At 38.9% G+C, this 18,495-nt stretch overlaps 1 protein-coding gene across 11 annotated transcripts in view; it reads right to left on the reverse strand.

Moving 5' to 3' along the window:
* HHAT (hedgehog acyltransferase) overlaps positions 1-18,495 on the reverse strand; it is a 357,788-nt gene that overhangs the window by 253,487 nt on the left and 85,806 nt on the right. For all 11 annotated transcript variants that reach the window (XM_063613153.1, XM_063613154.1, XM_063613148.1 and 8 more), the window contains one exon: positions 13,670-13,841. In XM_063613153.1, coding sequence (XP_063469223.1) covers positions 13,670-13,841 — 172 coding nt within the window. The remainder of the gene's footprint in view (positions 1-13,669; positions 13,842-18,495) is intronic.

Raw genomic sequence — 18,495 nt, forward strand, 5'->3', positions numbered from 1 at the left:
GAAGTCCTTTCACTTTTGTGGCCTCAGTTATCACATGTGTGCAACAGTTTCCATGTACCTGTCTCCATCGCCAATCCCATTCCTGAGCTCCAGTCGCATCTAACTATATAGTTGTTCTCTGTATCCCTGGGGAATTGGTTCCCAGAACCCCTACAGATACCAAAATCCATGGATGCTCACTTTTCAGGGACACTTTTGAGAATGAAAGGAACTATTAATAATGGTATCGGGAGAACAGATATAGGACTGCAAAATGGGATATTTGGTCACTCTACAAATCATAAGCCTCAAATTAATTAAGAGTGGAATAAAACAATTATAACATTTAAGTCTTCTATTTTCTTGGCTGCCTATTATACTACTTTTCAAATTTTCCAATTTGAAACACTACACTGCTACTTTGTATTCAGAAGTAGTTGCTCTAATACAAAGTACTGGCTGCCTCCCAAACAACTCTCTTCCCCCAATCCTTGCCATTGGAAAGGGAATTTCATTCCAGTGTCCAACCTCTTCCCCATAGTAACCTGGAAGAAATTCCTGGTTACAACTAATCATGGGATGATTATAATATGGCCATATGACCCAGATGATGCAGTTATGGCTACAAGGTACATAAAGGGGGAAGCTGCTGGAGATGCTTCTTGTGAGATTTCTTCCTTCTTAAAAACAGGGATAGTGGAATTTCCATTTCTGGCAATATAACAGACTGTCCCATCTTGAAAATCATGCCAGTGGAGAACACCTAAGAAATGCTAAATGAAATATGTGAAAGCATCTTTTTCAAATATATACTTGAGCTGTTTGGAAAAGTCCTTGGAGACCAAAAATATATATATGAAGCAAGAGCAGAAAAATAGGTGAGTGGTCGTGCATGTCTTTACCCTGGTAGAAACTGCCAGGCTGCAAAGACCTAGGCTTTGCTTTCCACAAGCCACATGTGGGGACAGGTGGCAGTCCTGGGAGCCCATACACGCAGGAGGTTAGAGTGACAGCCCACATAAATCCAGATTTCCAAAACCCCAAATTCCCATTGCCTGTGTGTCCCCTCAAAACCCCAAGCCAGAAATTTAAGTGGCACTATGTTGGTAATAACTTCAAGCACCTGGCAGAAATAAACCTAAATGTTCTCTGGATGAATGTATTCCAAACACAGACACCAAAGAATTCCCAAGGACAAAGCAGCAATTAACATGGGCTCACAATCAAACATCCCAAAATATGGGTGAGAACTGACAGAAGTAAAATGGATAATCAGACTAACAAAGATTGCAGATGTAGAATTACCAGCTATAGAATATAAGATAAATATGTTTATCATGTTTGAAAACATAAGAAGTAAACTTGAAAGAATATGCAAGGAAAAGAAACTATAAGACCTCACAGATACAAAAAAGCATCAAAGAGAACTTATAAATATAAAAAATAGGACTGATAAATCAAAAAGACAAAAAGCAAATTCAAAATTAGAAGAATTTAACCAAATATCAAATCAGTAATATGAACACACATTAAAAAGCATTATTTCAAATGGCTTTTGAATACAGAGCACTCAGTATACCTCTATTCTAAGAGAAAAAAGAACTGAAATGATTCTTAAATGTCAGTGATTTTTTGTCAAAATGTTGAGCATTATAATTTTGAAACTACTCATAGTGTCACCACAAATAATATGCTCATGTAATTAGAAACTATGATCTTCATTAATAAAGAGAAAAGGTACAAGTATAAAATCAAAGTTGCTAAGAAAAAACATAGTAATGTTAAATCTGAATTTAAAATCTCAGTATGAACTCACATTTTATAAAACTCATGTTTTTATAAAACCATATTCCCCAGGTCTACTCCCTGGAAGTTTTCAAGCCTCCGAACAATAACACCCCCATAGTAATGGACAGACTCGGATCTTGGTTCCTAAATATAATTCCCCCACTAAAAGGAACCAAGGATCCTTTGAGGATTTGGCTGATTCCAATACAGGGCTAAAGAAAATAAAAGGTGAGCACTGGGATATCTTTCAGTTCCAGAAACTAAGGAAACAGAGGCAAATAAAGGCTAATCAAGAGAACACAGAAGCCAGCTTGACCAAATTTGGGACAATTTTAGCATCCAAAAGGAAAATTACTACATTGAATTGTAAAATATGAAATTATTTGACACTACTATTGAAGGAGAATATTTCACTGAACTCCTTATTCTATAAAATGATGTTTAAAGAGGAACGATTACACATTCGCCCTGGCTTTTTATGAGAAACTGTATTCAGCTCCAGTTTATGATGGAAAAGTCTTCTTTACAGAAGAATGCCAGCTATCAAATGCAAGCATAATGATAGATTTGGAAAATCAGCATTTCAAACTCCCACTCAAAAAACTGATTCAAGCAAGTTTCACCAAAAAATGTTAAAACTATTCACTATTTTCCAGGTTATTGGGGAAGAAGATATTCAGATAGCACTGAATTAACACCTCACATGTTGCTTGCTAATTGCAAAGTGATAAATGTACCTTTACAAGGGAGAGATCGGGCACCACCACCATACGCAAGTGATTTGACTTAGCGATGCAAACAGAGGGGACCACCTGACATTATAAACATCCCACAGATACAATATAAAGCATACGGCATTCTATATGAAGTTATTTTTGAAAAAAAAATTGTTTTATTAAATCAGGACTCTAGAGGATCTAGATCTAACTTTCAATTTACAGAAACAGATGGGATAGAAGAACAAATTTAAGAATAACACAATTTTAAAAAGTCAAATCCAGTGTGTGGGACATTCTATAAGACAATAGGTCTGGACTCCTCAAAAAGTCATATCATTTTAAAACATGGTTGAACTATTCTAGATCAAAGTAGACTAATAGACATGAAACCAAATGATGCATTTGGCTGATTCTGGGTTGACAAAATAGCTTTAAAATATATTTGGAGACAACTAGGAAAATGTGAAGATAGACTAGATATTAGAAAAGTACTATTATCAAGTGTGATATGTAATTGTAGTTAGGTAGGAGAATGTTACTTGGGGGCAAAAATTAACAACTGTTGGATCTACATGGTGGATCCATTGTGCTTGTTATATAATTCCTTCAAACATTCTAGATATTTAAAATTTCTCATAAGAATTGGGGAAAAGTTTAAGTATCACCTTATGACTTCATAGGTGATATGATAGGTATTGTAGCTAAAAATAATTAACCTCTTAAATCTATGAAGCTTTTTCTTTTGCCAGGGGGAGGAAGGGTGGGTGGGGAGGAGCGGGGGACAGAGTCTCACTCTGTTGCCCAGGCTGCTGGAGTGCAGTGGTGCGATCATAGCTCACTGCAGCCTTGGGCTCAAGTGATTCACCCATCTCAGCCTCCTGAGTAGCTGGCACTACTGGCACACACTACCACCCTGGCTAATTTTTGTATTTTCCGTAGAAATGGGGTTTTGCCATCTTGCCCAGGCTGGTCTCAAACTCCTGGACTCAGGCCATCCACTCGCCTTAGCCTCCCCAAAGTGCTGGGATTATAGGCATGAGTCACCACACCTGGCCCATGAAGCTTTTTTATTTAACTTTTAGTTTATAAGAAACAGAAGGGATAAAGGAATATGCTACATGACATTATAAGAAGCCAGGTGGCAGAACATTCTGTAAGACAACTGGCCTGGTCCCTTCAACAAGCTGGTGTCATAAAAAGGGATGGTGCTAAATAAGACAGACTTAAGGAACAAAACAACTAGATCCAATGTGTAGTCCTAGATTGGATACCAGCTTGGCCAAAGCAGATATAAAGGACCTTAGTAAAATTTGATTACTGTCTGGGTATCAAACAAGAATGAAAATTTAGTAATGTGAAAGGATAGAGATCATTTAACTAAAATGAATCTTAGACTACAAAATTATATATATGTATATATACATATAGTATAAGCTCATTTGGAGGAAAACATAAATGTGTGTATAAAGAACTATAGGAAAAAACGATATGGAAGGACAAGCATTAAGAGTTTATCAGTAGTGATCTCTGGGTAGACAATACAATGCTTCCACTGTAAAACTGTGGATGGACGGAAATGAAAAACAGAAAAAAGCAAGGATTGTAATCCTCATTTCTGACAAAACAGACTTTAAACCAACGAAGTTCAAAAAAGACAATGATGGGCATTACATTATGGTAAGGGATTCAACTCAACAAGAAAATCTAACTGTCCTAAATATATATGCACCCAACACAGGAGCACCCAGATTCATAAAACAAGTTCTTAGAGACCTTCAGAGAGACTTAGACTTCCCCATAATAGTGGGAGACTAACACACCGCTGACAATATTAGACAGATCATCTAGACAGAAAATTAAAGATATTTAGGACCTGAACTCAGCACTAGATCAAACGGACCTGATAGATATCTGCAGAACTTTCCACCCAAAAACAACAGAATATACATTCTTCTCATCACCACATGGCACATACTCTAAAATCAATCACATAATCGGAAAACACTCCTCAGCAAATGCAAAAGAACTGAAATCATAACACAGTCTCTTGGACCACAGCACTATCAAATTACAAATCAAGGCTAAGAAATTCACTCAAAACCATATAATTACATGGAAATTGAATGACCTGCTCCTGAATGACTTTTGGGTAAATGATGAAATTAAGGCAAAAATTAGCAAGTTCTTTCAAACTAACCAGAATAAAAATACAACATACCAGAGTCTCTGGGACATGGCTAAGGCAATGTTAAGAGGTAAAGTTATAGCACTAAATGCCCACAAAAAAGTTAGAAAGATCTCAAGTTAATAACCTAACACCAAAACTAAAAGAACTAGAGAATCAAGAACAAACCAATCCCAAAGGTAGCAGAAGACAAGAAATAGCCAAAATCAGAGCTGCATTGAAGGGATTAGAGACTTGAAAGGTCAGTGAATCCAGGAACTGGTTTTAAAAAAAATTAATAAAATAGACCACTAGCTAGACTAATAAAGAGAGAAGATTCAAATGAACACAATAAGAAACAAGGCGGATATAACCACTGACCCCACAGAAGTACAAACAACCATCAGAGAATATTATTAATATGTCAAACTAGAAAATCTAGAAGACAGTTATCATTTCCAGGACACATACACCCTCCCAAGACTGAACCAGGAAAAGAACTGAATTCCTAAACAGAACAATAAGAAGCTCTGAAATTGAGGCAGTAATAAATAACTCACCAACCAAAAAAAGCCCAGGACCAGATGGATTCACAGCTGAATTCTACCAGATGTACAAAAAAGAGCTGGTATCATTCCTACTGAAACTATTCCAAAAAATTGAGGAGGAGAGATTCCTACCTAACTCATTCTATGAGGCCAGCATCATCCTGATACCAAAACCTGGCAGAAATACAAAAAAGAAAACTTCAGGCCAATATCCTTGTGCACATCAGTGCAAAAATACTCAACAAAATACTGGCAAACTGAATCCACCACCACACTAAAAAGCTTATTCACCACAATCAAGTAGGCTTTATCCCTGGGATGCAAGGTTGACTCAACATGTGCAAATCAATAAATGTAATTAATTACAAAAACAGAAATAAAGACAAAAACCACATGATTATCTCAATAGATGCAGAAAAAGCTTTCAATAAAATACAACATCCATTCATGGTTAAAAACTCTCAATAAATGAGGTATTAAAGGAACATACCTCAAAAGAATAAAAGCCATCTATGACAAACCTACAGCCAACATCACACTGAACGGGCGAATGCTGGAAGCATCCCCTTGAAAACTGGTATAAGATAAGGATGCCCTCTCTTACCACTCCTATTCAACATAGTATTGGAAGTTCTGGCTGGGGCAATTAAGCAAGAGAAAGAAATAAAGTGTATCCAAATGGGAAGAGAAGAAGTAAAACTACCCCTGTTTGTAGGTGACATGATCCATGTTGAGAGAATGCCATCGTCTCAGCCCGAAAGCTTCATAAGCTGATAAGCAACTTCAGCAAAGTCTCAGGATACAAAATCAATGTGCAAAAATCATTAGCATACCTATATACCAACAACAGTCAAGCTGAGAGCCAAATCAGCAACAAACTACCATTCACAACTGCCACAAAAAGAATAAAATACCTAGCAATGCAGCTAACTAGAGAAGTGAAAGATAGCTACAAGGATAACTACAACCCACTGCTCAAAGAAACCAGAGATGATACAAAACAAATGGAAGAACATTCCATGCTCATGGATGGGAAGAATCAATATTGTGAAAATGGCCATACTGCTCAAAGCAATTTATAGATTCAGTGCTATTCCTATTAAACTACCATTGACATTCTTCTCACAGAACTAGAAAAAACTATTTTAAAATTCATATGGAACCAAAGAAGAGCCCATATATCCAAGGCAATCCTAAGCAAAAAGAACAAAGCTGGAGGCATCACCCTACCCAACTTCAAACAACACTAAAGGGCTATATTAACCAAAACAGCATGATACTGATACAGAAACCGACACACAGACTGATGAAACAGAATAGAGAACCCAGAAATAAGGCCACACACGTACAACTATATGAACTTCAACACATCTGGCAAAAACAAGCAATGGGGAAATAATTCCCTATTCAATAAATGGTGCTGGGTACCTGGCTAGCCATATGCAGAAGACTAAAACTGGACCCCTTCTTTATAGCACATACAAAAATTAACCCAAGATCAATTAAAGACATAAATGTAAAACCCAAAACTATAAAAACCCTGGAAGACAATCTAGGCAATACCATTTGGGACACAGGCAGGGCAAAGACTTCATGACGAAGAGGCCAAAAGCAATTGCAACAAAAGCAAAATTGACAAATGGGATCTAATTAAAGAGCTTCTGCACAGCAAAACAAACTATCAACAGAGTAAACAGACAACCTACAAAATGGGAGAAAACTTTTGCAAACTATGCATTTGGCAAAGGTCTAATGTCTAGCATCTCAAAGAACTTAAACAAATTTACAAGAAAAAATAAACAATCTCATTAAGTAATGGGCAAAGGACATAAACAGACTTTTCAAAAGAAGACATACATGTGGCCAAAAATCATGCGAAAAAAAAGCTCAGCATCACTGATCATTAGAGAAATGCAAATCAAAACCACAATGAGATCCCATCTCATACCTGTCAGAATGGCTGTTATTAAAAAGTCCAAAAATAACAGATGCTGGCTAGGTTGTGGAGAAAAAGGGACACTTATACACTGTTGGTAAGAGTGTAAATTAGGTCAACCATTATAGAAGACAGTGTGGCAATTCCTGAAAGACCTAAAGACAGAAATACCATTTGACCCAGCAATCCCATTACTGAGTATATACTGAGAGGAATATAAATAGTGCTATTACAAAGACACACTCGTGTATGTTCATTGCAACACTATTCACAATAGCAAAAACATGGAATCAACCTAAATGCCCATCAATGATAGCCTGGATAAAGAAAATGTGGTACATATACACCATGGAACACTAAGCAGCTGTAAAAAAGAACAATATAATGTCCTTTGCAGGGACATGGTTGGAGCTGGAGGCATAGAAGGGAACAACATGCACTGGGGCCTATCATGGGGTGGAGGGTGGGAGGAGGGAGAAGATCAGGAAAAATAACTAATGAGTACTCGGCTTAATAGCTGGGTGATGAAATAATCTGTACAAAAAAAAAACCCATGGCACAAATTTACCTATGTAATAAACCTGCACACATACCCCTGAACTTAAAGAGTTAAAAAAAAAGAAAAAGAAAAACCTAAAGACTCTACCAAAAAAACTATTTGAATTGATAAACAAATTCAGTAAAGGTGCAGGGTACAATTATACAAAGATCAGTATACACAAACAGTGAACTAAAGAAATCAAGAAGGCAATCCCATTTCCAATAGCTACAAAAAGGTAAAATAACTAGGAGTAAATTTAACTAAGGAGGTGAAGACCTTCACAAGGAAAACTGCAAAATGCTGACGAAAGAAATACGAACATTGAAGAGGATACAAACAAATGGAAAAACATCCCATGCTCATGGATTGAAAGAATATTGTTAAAATGACAATACTACTCAATGCAATTTATAGATTTGATACAATTCCTATCAAAATACCAGTAACATTCTTCACAGAAATAGAAAAAAAAAAAACAAAAACCTAAAATTTGTGTGGAACCGCAAAAGATCCTGACTAGCCAAAGCAATTCTGAGCAAAAAGAACAAAGCTGGAGTCAGAACACTGCCAGACCTCAAAACATACTACAAAACTGTAGTAACCAAAACAGCATGGTACTTGCATAGAAACAGGCATGTAGATCAATACAAAAGAATAGAGAACCCAGAATTAATCCACATATCTACAGCCAATTGATTTTTGACAAAGATGCCAAAAACACTCATTAAGGAAAGGACAGTTTGTTCAACAAATGGTACTGAGAAAACTGGATACCCATATGCAGAAGAATGGAACCAGACCCCCACCTCTCACCCTCAAAAGGGATCAAAGACCTACGTGTATGCCTGAAGCAATAAAAATACTAGAAGAAAGCATTGGGAGAATCCATCAGGACACTGATCAGGGAAAGATTTTATAAATAAGACTTCTAAAGCACAGGCAACAAAAACAAAAACAAACAAATGGGATATATCAAACTAAAAAGCTTCTGCAAAGCAAAGGAAACAACAGAGTGAAAAGACAACTTACAGAATAGGAGAAAATATTTGCAAACTACTTATCCAACAGGGGATTAATATCCAGAATATACAAGGAACTCAGACATCTTAACAGCAAACAAAACAATCTGATTTTAAAATGGGCTAATGATCTGAACAGATATTTTCTCAAAAGAAATGGTCAACAAATATGTGAAAAGCTCAATATCACTAATCATCAGGGAAATGCAAATCAGAACCACAATGAGATATCATCTCACCCCAGAGTTAGGATGACTATTATGAAAATGGCCAAAAAAAAAAAAAACAAATGGTGATGAGGATGCAGAGAAAAGTGAATTCTTACACATTGTTGGTGGGAATGCAAACTAGTATAGCCACTATGGGGAACAGTATGGAAGTCCTTCAAAAAACTACAAATGGAACTACCATATGATCCAGCAATCCCACTACTGTGAATTTATCCAACAAAAAGGAGATCGCTGTATTCAAGAGACATCTATACCCCATGTTTACTGTAGCACTATTCACAACAGCCAAGATATGTAATCAACCTAGGTGTCCAACAACAGATAAATGGATAAAGAAAATGTGGTATTTAAAGCCGGGCGCGGTGGCTTGTGCCTGTAATCCCAGCACTTTGGGAGGCCGAGGCAAGCAGATCACTTTAGGTCAGGAGTTCGAGACCAGCCTGGCCAACATGGTGAAACCCCGTCTCTACTAAAAATATAAAAATTAACTAGGTGGGGTGGCGGGCACCTGTAATCCCAGCTACTCAGGAGACTGAAGCAAGAGAATCACTTGAAACCAAGAGGTGGAGGTTGCAGTAAGCTGAGGTCATGCCACTGCACTCCAGCCTGGGCGATGGAGCGAGACTCTGTCTCAAAAAAAAAAAAGAAAATGTGGTATTTTTACACCATGGAATACCATGCCACCATAAAAAAGAATGAAATTTCGTCGTTTGAGGCAACGAAGATGGAACTGGGGGACATTCTGTTAACAGAAATAAGCTAGAAACAGAGAGTTAACACCACATGTTCTCACTCATAGGTGGAAGCTAATAAATGTTCATACAGAAGTGAAAAACCAGAAGAGAAAATACTAGAAGCTGGAAACGGAGGGATAGGGAGAGATTTGTTAAGAGATACAAAATTACAGTAGGTAGAAGGAATAAGTTCTCATGTTCTATAGCACTGTAGGATGACTAGAGTTAATAATATATCACATAGTTTCAAATAGCTAGAAGGAAAATACTGAATGTTCCCAACACAAAGAAATGATAACTATTTGTGATGATGGATATGCTAATTACCCTGATCTGATCACCACACATTGTATGTATCAAAACATCACTATGTACCCCATAGTATGTACAATTATTATTTGTCAATTTAAAAAATTATTTTGGATGGTTTATATTTTATCAGTATATGATGCAAATGTACACAATAACCAAAGATTTTTTTTAACTTTAAAAGCTTTAGAAGAAAATGGAGAATATTTTTATCATCTTGGAGTAGGAGATAATTATTTTTGAAAGACCCAAAAAAGTAAAAATGATAAATAAAAATGACTAAACGCAACTACATTAAAATAAAGCCTTTTATGTTGTCAAAAAACAACATAAAAACATTAGAAGTCAAACCACAAACCAAAAGATGTCAATATTTGCAACTACACATGACTTTTTTAAATAATATAAATTTTATGAATCCATAAGAAAAAGATAGAAATCCCATTAGAAAAATAGGCAAAAGTTAACAGTTATTTCATTAGAAATTATATACCAGGCCAGGCACAGTGGCTCATACCTGTAATCCCAGCAATTTGGGAGGCCAAGGTGGGTGGATCACTTGAGGTCAGGAGTTGGAGACCAGCCTGGCCAACACAGTGAAACCCTGTCTCTACTAAAAATACAAAAATTAGCTGGGCATGGTGGTGCATGCCTGTAATCCCAGCTACTTGGGAGGCTGAGGCATAGAATTGCTTCAACTCAGGAAGTGGAGGTTGCAGTGAGTTGAGATCGCCCCACTGTACTTCAGCCTGGGTGACAGAGTGGGACTGTCTCAAAAATAATTAAGAAATGATATACCAAAGTCCTTTAAGCCTATGAAAAGATGCTCAAATTTATTAGTAACCAAGGAAAGGCAAATTAAAACTATGAGATAAAATTCACACCCACCAGATTGTCAAAATTAAAGGATATGTGAATTAATTTCTGGGTTCTCTATTCTTTTATATTGATCTATGTGCCTGTTTTTATGCCAGTACCATGATGTTTTGGTTACTATAGCTTTGTAGTATATTTTGAGGTCTGGCAGTGTTCTGACTCTAGCTTTGTTCTTTTTGCTCAGATTGCTTTGGCTATTCAGGATCTTTTGTGGTTCCACACAAATTTTAGGTTTTCTTTTTTCTATTTCTGTGAAGAATGTCACTGGTATTTTGATAGGGATTGTATTAAATCTATAAATTGCTTTGAGTAGTATCAAGTGTTGGTGAGAATTTCAGACAATGGAAACACACTGCCAAGAAGAGCATAAATTGGTTTAGCCAAATTAAAAAATAATTCTTATAAATCTGAACAAATATACTATCCACAACACTTATTTCAAAATACATATATATTTGAGCAATGTTTGACAAACTCTGGATAGTGACTCACCCAATTCAGAGATTTCGAACCAATATTTTAAAACAGAATAATATGGAACCGAAAATATCAGTCAGTATTCATTGCAGGTGGTTCAAGATAAAGTATGGCTTTGTGAGAGTTTACACACACACACAGACATGCATACACTCATGCACACACCTGTAACGCAAAATGTATTTCTTACTGTGGGTAATGTGCCAAAGAGTTTGAAAGTTACGGCCCTACAGGGAAACCCTTAAACATGAGCTCCAAGAGACACAGAAATGGCATCATATGGAATAGCAAAACCCTGTAAAAAACTCAAATGTCCTCATATATGTAGAATAGACAAATAACTTCTTGTATATGGATACACTGGAATGCTATACAGTGGTGAAAATAAGTGGTACCTAGTTACATGTATTAACGTGAATGCTTCTCAAAAACATAATGTTAAACAAGAAAACCAAGTCACAGAACATACATACCAAGTATGAATCTATGCCTACGAAGAGGTGTTAATATATGCAATTTTAAGGATTTAACTGTGGTAAAAGTACAACGAAAAAGAAGAAAAGGATAAATACAATATTCAGGTTATCTTTTCAGAGAGGGTAATAGAGGCTGATGGGATTAGCAGTACAAACTAAGGGCTTCTACGATTCTGGTTAGTTCTTAAGCTGAATGGTAGACATACAAAAGGTGTGTTGGTGACATCAGAGTCACATAATTTACTACCCCTAGTGCTGATCTTAAGTATCATTGTTATACGGAGTAACTTCCTTATTGTTTAAGCCCCATTTTGAGTTGTGTCTTCCATTGCTTTTAGTTTAAAAACCCTCAAGCTGAAACAGTCCCTTAGTTTATATCACTTACAACTGGGATCTGACTTAGTATAAGCTATCATTTAATCATATTCTGCTTGTCTAATTGTATCATTAAAACCTTACAATATTAGCAACCCCAAACTATAAAAAATTTTGTTTGGAAGAAAGAGACTATCATTAAACTAGCTTAGCATTTTTTCAATCTTAAAGGTTTCTTCCTTGGAAACATTCTGATTAAGTACGTGTGACACCAAGAACAATCAAGATTTGTTTAAGGAGATCTATGAAATGTTAAACAGATAAGGAGGGAGTCGGGCTTGTACTCTTGCTGGAGTACAGAGCTGGAGGTCAGAGCACAGGCAGAAGTCAGCCACTGCGGGAGTCCTCAAAAGGACAGAGAACAAGGAAGTGAAGAGATTTTATTCAGAAAAGGGCGTGGGCTCTACTGTTTTGGCCAGAGGAATAAAGAACAGTGGTTTCTCCACAGACAAACCCTATACTGGAGACTAGCCCTGCTGAGGAAGTAAGACTTCCATGCCACCTCCCTGGCAGACACACAGGAAAGGGTCGATAAGAAAAGGGGATCTACAGAGGGAAATATACACACGCCACTTATTCTATCCCCCAGACACTGTATGAGGTACACCCTCAATGTGCAGCACTGCCTAATATCCTCCTATTATTCCACAAAGCTAAGTCTCTCTATTTTACAGATGAGGGTGCTGGAGCTCAGAGGTTAAGTAAACTGCCAAGGTTACCCACCAGTCATTGGTGAAGCTGAAACTCAAACCTACGGCTGTGTGATCCTGAAACTCATTCTTTTTTTGAGACAGAGTCACGCTTTGTCACCCAGACTGGAGTGTGGTGGCATGATCTTGGCTTACTGCAAACTCTGCCTCCCAGATTCAAGTGATTCTCCTGCCTCAGCCTCTCGAGTAGCTGGGATTACAGGTGTCTCTCACCACACCCAGCTAATTTTTGTATTTTTAGTAGAGACATGATTTCACCATCTTGGCCAGGCTGGTCTCAAACTCCTGACCTCAAGTGATCTGCCTGCTTCAGCTTCCCAAAGTGCCTGGATTACAGACATGAGCCACCACATCCAGCCTCATATTCTTTAATATCTTATGCACAAAGAACAAGGAAGACTGTGGAACAACTCAATCTTGGAGCAGCATTCCTTCTTAGAATGAACTCAAAGCTGCCCCCAGCAACTCCTGCCTTCTACTGCTAAACACAGTGTTGGCCACACTGTGAAGATGTGGACCCAGCTAAGCTCACAGTAGGATCCCCTTACAGAGGAGAATGCCACCATTCTTGGTTCCTAGACGACAAGCACAGCCCTCACTTCCATCAACTACGTCAACCACTTCTCACATGCATAATCTTGGCCACAAGAGGAGTAGGTTAAAAAATAATAATAAAGAGGGTTTGCTCTAGGCACCTGCACCCCTGCTCACCCCCACTCCAGCTACACTCTGATGCTAACTGTTGGACTATTGGGGCTCATCCCACTGTTGGTGATTCCCACAATTACCTAAGGTCCAACAAGAGACAGTCTCCAGGAGGGGGATGCTGCTGTAGATGGCGTGCACGTACATCAGGTGAGCCATCAGCTCGGCCAGCCACCACCAGCAAAGAAGGCGGCCCAGCCCCAGGGCCAGGACACACAGGCTGGCCTTCAGGGAGTCATGCTGCTGCTGCTGCATCTAAAGTGGAAACAAAAAGAGGTCATTAGATGGTGCCTTGATTTCTAAAACAGTCCCCTAGATAAGATTTTTTCATAAACTTCCCACAAATATTATTGCTATGCCAGCTGACAGACGGTTGGTTTGGTTTGTCTTGGGAACACTCAATGTTCTTGGGTGGAAGAATCATATTTCAGCTTGAACACTGTCTCAAAATAAGAAAGGGGGATGGGGGTCAACAAGCTAGCCTAGTGCCAAGAACCAAAGACACGTTCTGCACTGATCCCTCCACTCCAGCATCAGCCCTGGAAAAACCCAAGCAGGGAGGGCAGCACTCGGTGTATTTTCCCTACTGGGAATTTGGAGTTTCTTTGGGCTACAGGTGCCACCCTGCCTGAATTCCTCCATCACCTACGCATGTCTGAGGCTGGCAAAAGCAGGTCCCAGTCACAGGAGACACAGGACTGGTAGAAGAGAAAGAGAAAAAGATGGGCTGAGAGCAAGGGAGAATGATGTGTGGGCATGTCATTTTCTGAGTTGTTTTTTGAAACATAGCAGACAGTATGCGGAACAGTCTCTTGCTTAGTAGGCAGCAGAGCATAATAGTTAAGAATACAGACTTTAGAAAACGTAAAATAAGGTGGGGCATGGTGGCTCACACCTATAATCCCAGGACTTTGGGAGGCCCAGGTGGGCGGATCACCTGAGGTCAGGAGTTTGAGACCAGCCTGGCCAATATGGTGAAACCCCATCTCTACTAAAACTACAAAAATTAGCTGGGCATGGTGTGGCACATGCCTGTAATCCCAGCTACTCAAGAGGCTGAGGCAGGAGAATGGCTTGAACCTGGGAGGCGGAGGTTGCAGTGAGCCAAGATCACGCCACTGCATTCTAGCCTGGGCGACACAGCAAGACTGTCTAAAAAACAAAACTAAACTAAACTAAAATAAGTCACTTTGGGTAGTTTTGCCACCAAAACAATATTGAGTTTCACTCCATAAACTCAGGCTGTTTTTCCATTTATCAGGTCTTCTTTAAATTTCTTTCAGCAATGTGTATAGTGTTCAGTGTACAAGTCATGTACTTCTTTGATTAAAGTTAGTCCTAAATATTTTGTTCTTTTTGATGCTGTTGTAAACGGAATTTTCTTCTTTAAAAAATGGACTTTAGAGTCAGAGGATCAAGATCAAATTCTACCACAAACTACACAGCTGTGTGACCCTGAGCAAGTTACTTAACCTTTCAGAGTCTGGGTTTCCTCCTAAAGTAAAAAACATTGTTGTGATGATTAAATATGATGAAGTATGTGAAGTACTAAGTACAGCAACAGGCATACAAGAAGCACTGGATACTTGGTAGTTAATATCTATCATTAACCGCCTCCATGTGTGTCTTCCCATCCTTCCCATGTGGCATCCCAGACAACCAGCTACAGGGCAGCATTAGGAGACAGCTCAGAACCAAACACCAAAGGCAAGAGAGGGATGTTTTGATTATTCATAGATACAGATAGAAGCTACTGAGGGCATACTCAATACAGTGGATAACACAGACGAAAATTTTTAAAGCCCAGTTCTGTGGTCTCACCTCACTGCCTGTTGTTTAGAGATGCACAATAACTTAAAACACATAGATTCTAGAATTCGTAAACATGCTGGAAAATTTGAAGTGAATTCAATTTCATTCAGCCTTATACCACTAAACAAATACAGAAAAACGAGAGAGAGCAGTAAGTTTTCTGGATCTCACAATGACAAGATTTTATTAAACTGAAAGCTCCCTTGAAATGCAGAGGACAGACTAACGCTAAATGTCAAGCTGCATCTGCACACATTAGCCGGTAGAGGAAATGAGCTTGATTTAGCATTTGACTATCAGGGCTCATGACATAAAGGCCCATTCTGTGAGGTACCTCCTTAGCTTCCCTCTCCTCCATCATCAGGGTGCTGCAGCCAGGAGAGTGGCAGGCACTGCCCCCAGCGGGGAAGAGAGAGCTACACAGCAGGGGATTTATTTTTATTCCATTTTCTAACATACATTCTTCCAGTCTCTCAAACTGTCCTCCCACAACAAGAAGCCAGGCTAAGAAATTTTGGTCGGCTCATTGGCATTACAATCATCTACACAAACAGCTTTCTCCCTTTTGCCATCTGCTTGGTTAACTATGCCCAGGAAAGCTTGTTGGTTTAACTTTTAAAATGTAAATTAGGCTGGGTACAGTGGCTCACATCTATAATCCCAGTACTTTGGGAGGCGGAGGCAGGTGGATTACCTGAGGTCAGGAGTTCGAGACCAGCCTGGCCGACATGGTGAAACCCTGTCTCTATTAAAAATACAAAAATTAGCTGAATGTGGTGGCACACACCTGTTATCCCAGCTACTCAGGAGGCTGAGGCAGGAGAATCATTTTAACCCGGGAGGCAGAAATTGCAATGAGCCAAGACTGTACCACTGCACTCCACCCTGGGTGACAAAGAGAGACTCTATCTCAAAAAAAAAAAAAGGAAAAAATTGGTAAAACTAACAGGATTTTCCCTTTTGCCTTTTGTTTCCCTCAGTTCACTTCAGGAAGATATTTTATGCAGCCATACCAATCTGCATTGTTAAGAAACAACAGTAACTGCTTTGGATAATTCATCTGGTTAGTGTTGACAGGAAGCAGAACTTGAGTTCTCCAAGAAGGAAGATTGGGTATCCTTGGGTATTTGCAGACTTGTATTGATCACACCTAACTGCAATTACAGATGCACTAGTGACTCCAGGCAGACCCCTTTCTGGGCATAAACTGAGGATGGTTTTCATTTGAATCCTTACCTCAAGCATGCATGCTCTGAGAGACCCTACGAAGTCTATGGCAGCAGATCTGTTACAAGCCAGTCAATCACTAAATCCTCAGTGCAGAAACACCTACCTGCCAGATCATTCACATTTATGTTAATAGATGAGAAGTTAAAAGGAAATAACCCAAATGTCCAACACTAGGGTGTTGGTTAAATGCATGTGTGTACCTCAATATTATATAGTCATGAAAACTATTTTTATTCAATGTGCATAAAATAATCCAAGGCTGGAAAGATATACACCAAATGTCAAAAGTGGTCATCTTTGGATGGTGAGAGTTTAGTTATTTTTGACAATTAAAAAAAAAATTTTTTTAAGACACAGTTTCAGTCTGTCACCTAGGTTGGAGTGCAGTGGCACAATCTCAGCTCACCCCAACCTCTGCCTCCTGGGTTCAAGCGATTCCTGTGCCTTAGCCTCCCAAGTAGCTGGGATTACAGGCACGTACCACCACCCTGGCTATTTTTTGTATTTGTAGTAGAGACGGGGTTTCTCCACATTGGCCAGTCTGGTCTCAAACTCCTGACCTCCAGTGATCCGCCCACCTCAGCCTCCCAAAGCGCTGAGATTACAGGTGTGAGCCACCGTGCCCAGCCAAATTGGTTCTTTTTTAAATCAGAGAAAAAGTAATGTGACCTTACAATATTGCGAATATTTGGGCCCTCTCTGTTAGTGAGGAAAATGTACTCAAGACCTCTGTTTCTTCATCCTGCTTCTCCAAATGCCTGGCATCAGAACTTCTGCCAGGAAGCCCAGCATCCTCTATCAGTGAGTATTCTTCTCCATGTTTCATGCTAGACTTTTATTTCTCCTTTCCTTCCCCCTTCACTCTTAGATTTTTTTTTTTTTTGGTAGCTATGTACTGAGTTATTCTTGGTTCATTCTCAACCCTTTTCCAGCTCTCATTAGGTCCAGCAAGTTCATTTTGACCTAATAACCACTAGCAAAAGACACAATTACAAACACACTGCTAAGGTCTGCATGTTTGTGCCCCCCTGAAATTCACATGTTGAAATCCTAACCCCCAAGGAGATGGTACTAGGAGGTGGGGTCTTTGAGAAGAGATTAGGTCATGAGAGCAGAGCCTTCATGATTAGGATTAGTGCTGTCATCAAGGAAACCTCAGAGAGTTAGCTAGTTCCTTCTACCACGTGAAGACAGTGAGAAGGTGCCAATCTATGAACAAGGAAGCAGGCCCTCACCAGACACTGAATCTGCCAGCTCACTGATCATGGAATTCCCAGACTCCAGAACTGTAAGCAATACGTTTATGTTGCTTATAAGCCAACCAGTTTATAGTATTTTGTTACAGCAGCTCAAATGGACTACGGCAGAAAATCAGTACCAAGAGTGGGAGTGCTGCTGTAACAAATATCCAAAAATATGCAAGTAGTGTGGAAGGGGTAATGGATAGAAGCTGGAAGAGTTTGCAGGTGCATGCTTTAAGAAGTATACATTGCTGTAAATGGATCTTTAAGGGAAATTTTGGCGAGGGCTCAGAAGGAAAGGAGAAGAGCTGTAGAGAAAGCCTCAATATTCTTAGAGAATAGCTGAGCAGCAGTGAACAGAATGTTGGTGGAAATATGCATGGTAAAGGCCAATCTGATGATTTCTTAGACAAGAGAAACATGGTATTGAAAACTGAATGAAAAGCAATCCTGTTATGAACCAGCAAAGAACTTGGCTGAATTGTGCTCATATCCTAGTGTTTTGTGGAAGGCAGAATTTGTGAGTAATGAAATTGGATATTTAGCTAAAGCCATTTCTAACCAAAGTGTTGAAGGTGCAACTTGGCTCCTCTTGACTGTTTATAGTAAAACAGCAGAGGAGAAAA

Source organism: Symphalangus syndactylus, chromosome 19, assembly GCF_028878055.3.
Source record: "Symphalangus syndactylus isolate Jambi chromosome 19, NHGRI_mSymSyn1-v2.1_pri, whole genome shotgun sequence".
NCBI lineage: Eukaryota > Metazoa > Chordata > Mammalia > Primates > Hylobatidae > Symphalangus > Symphalangus syndactylus.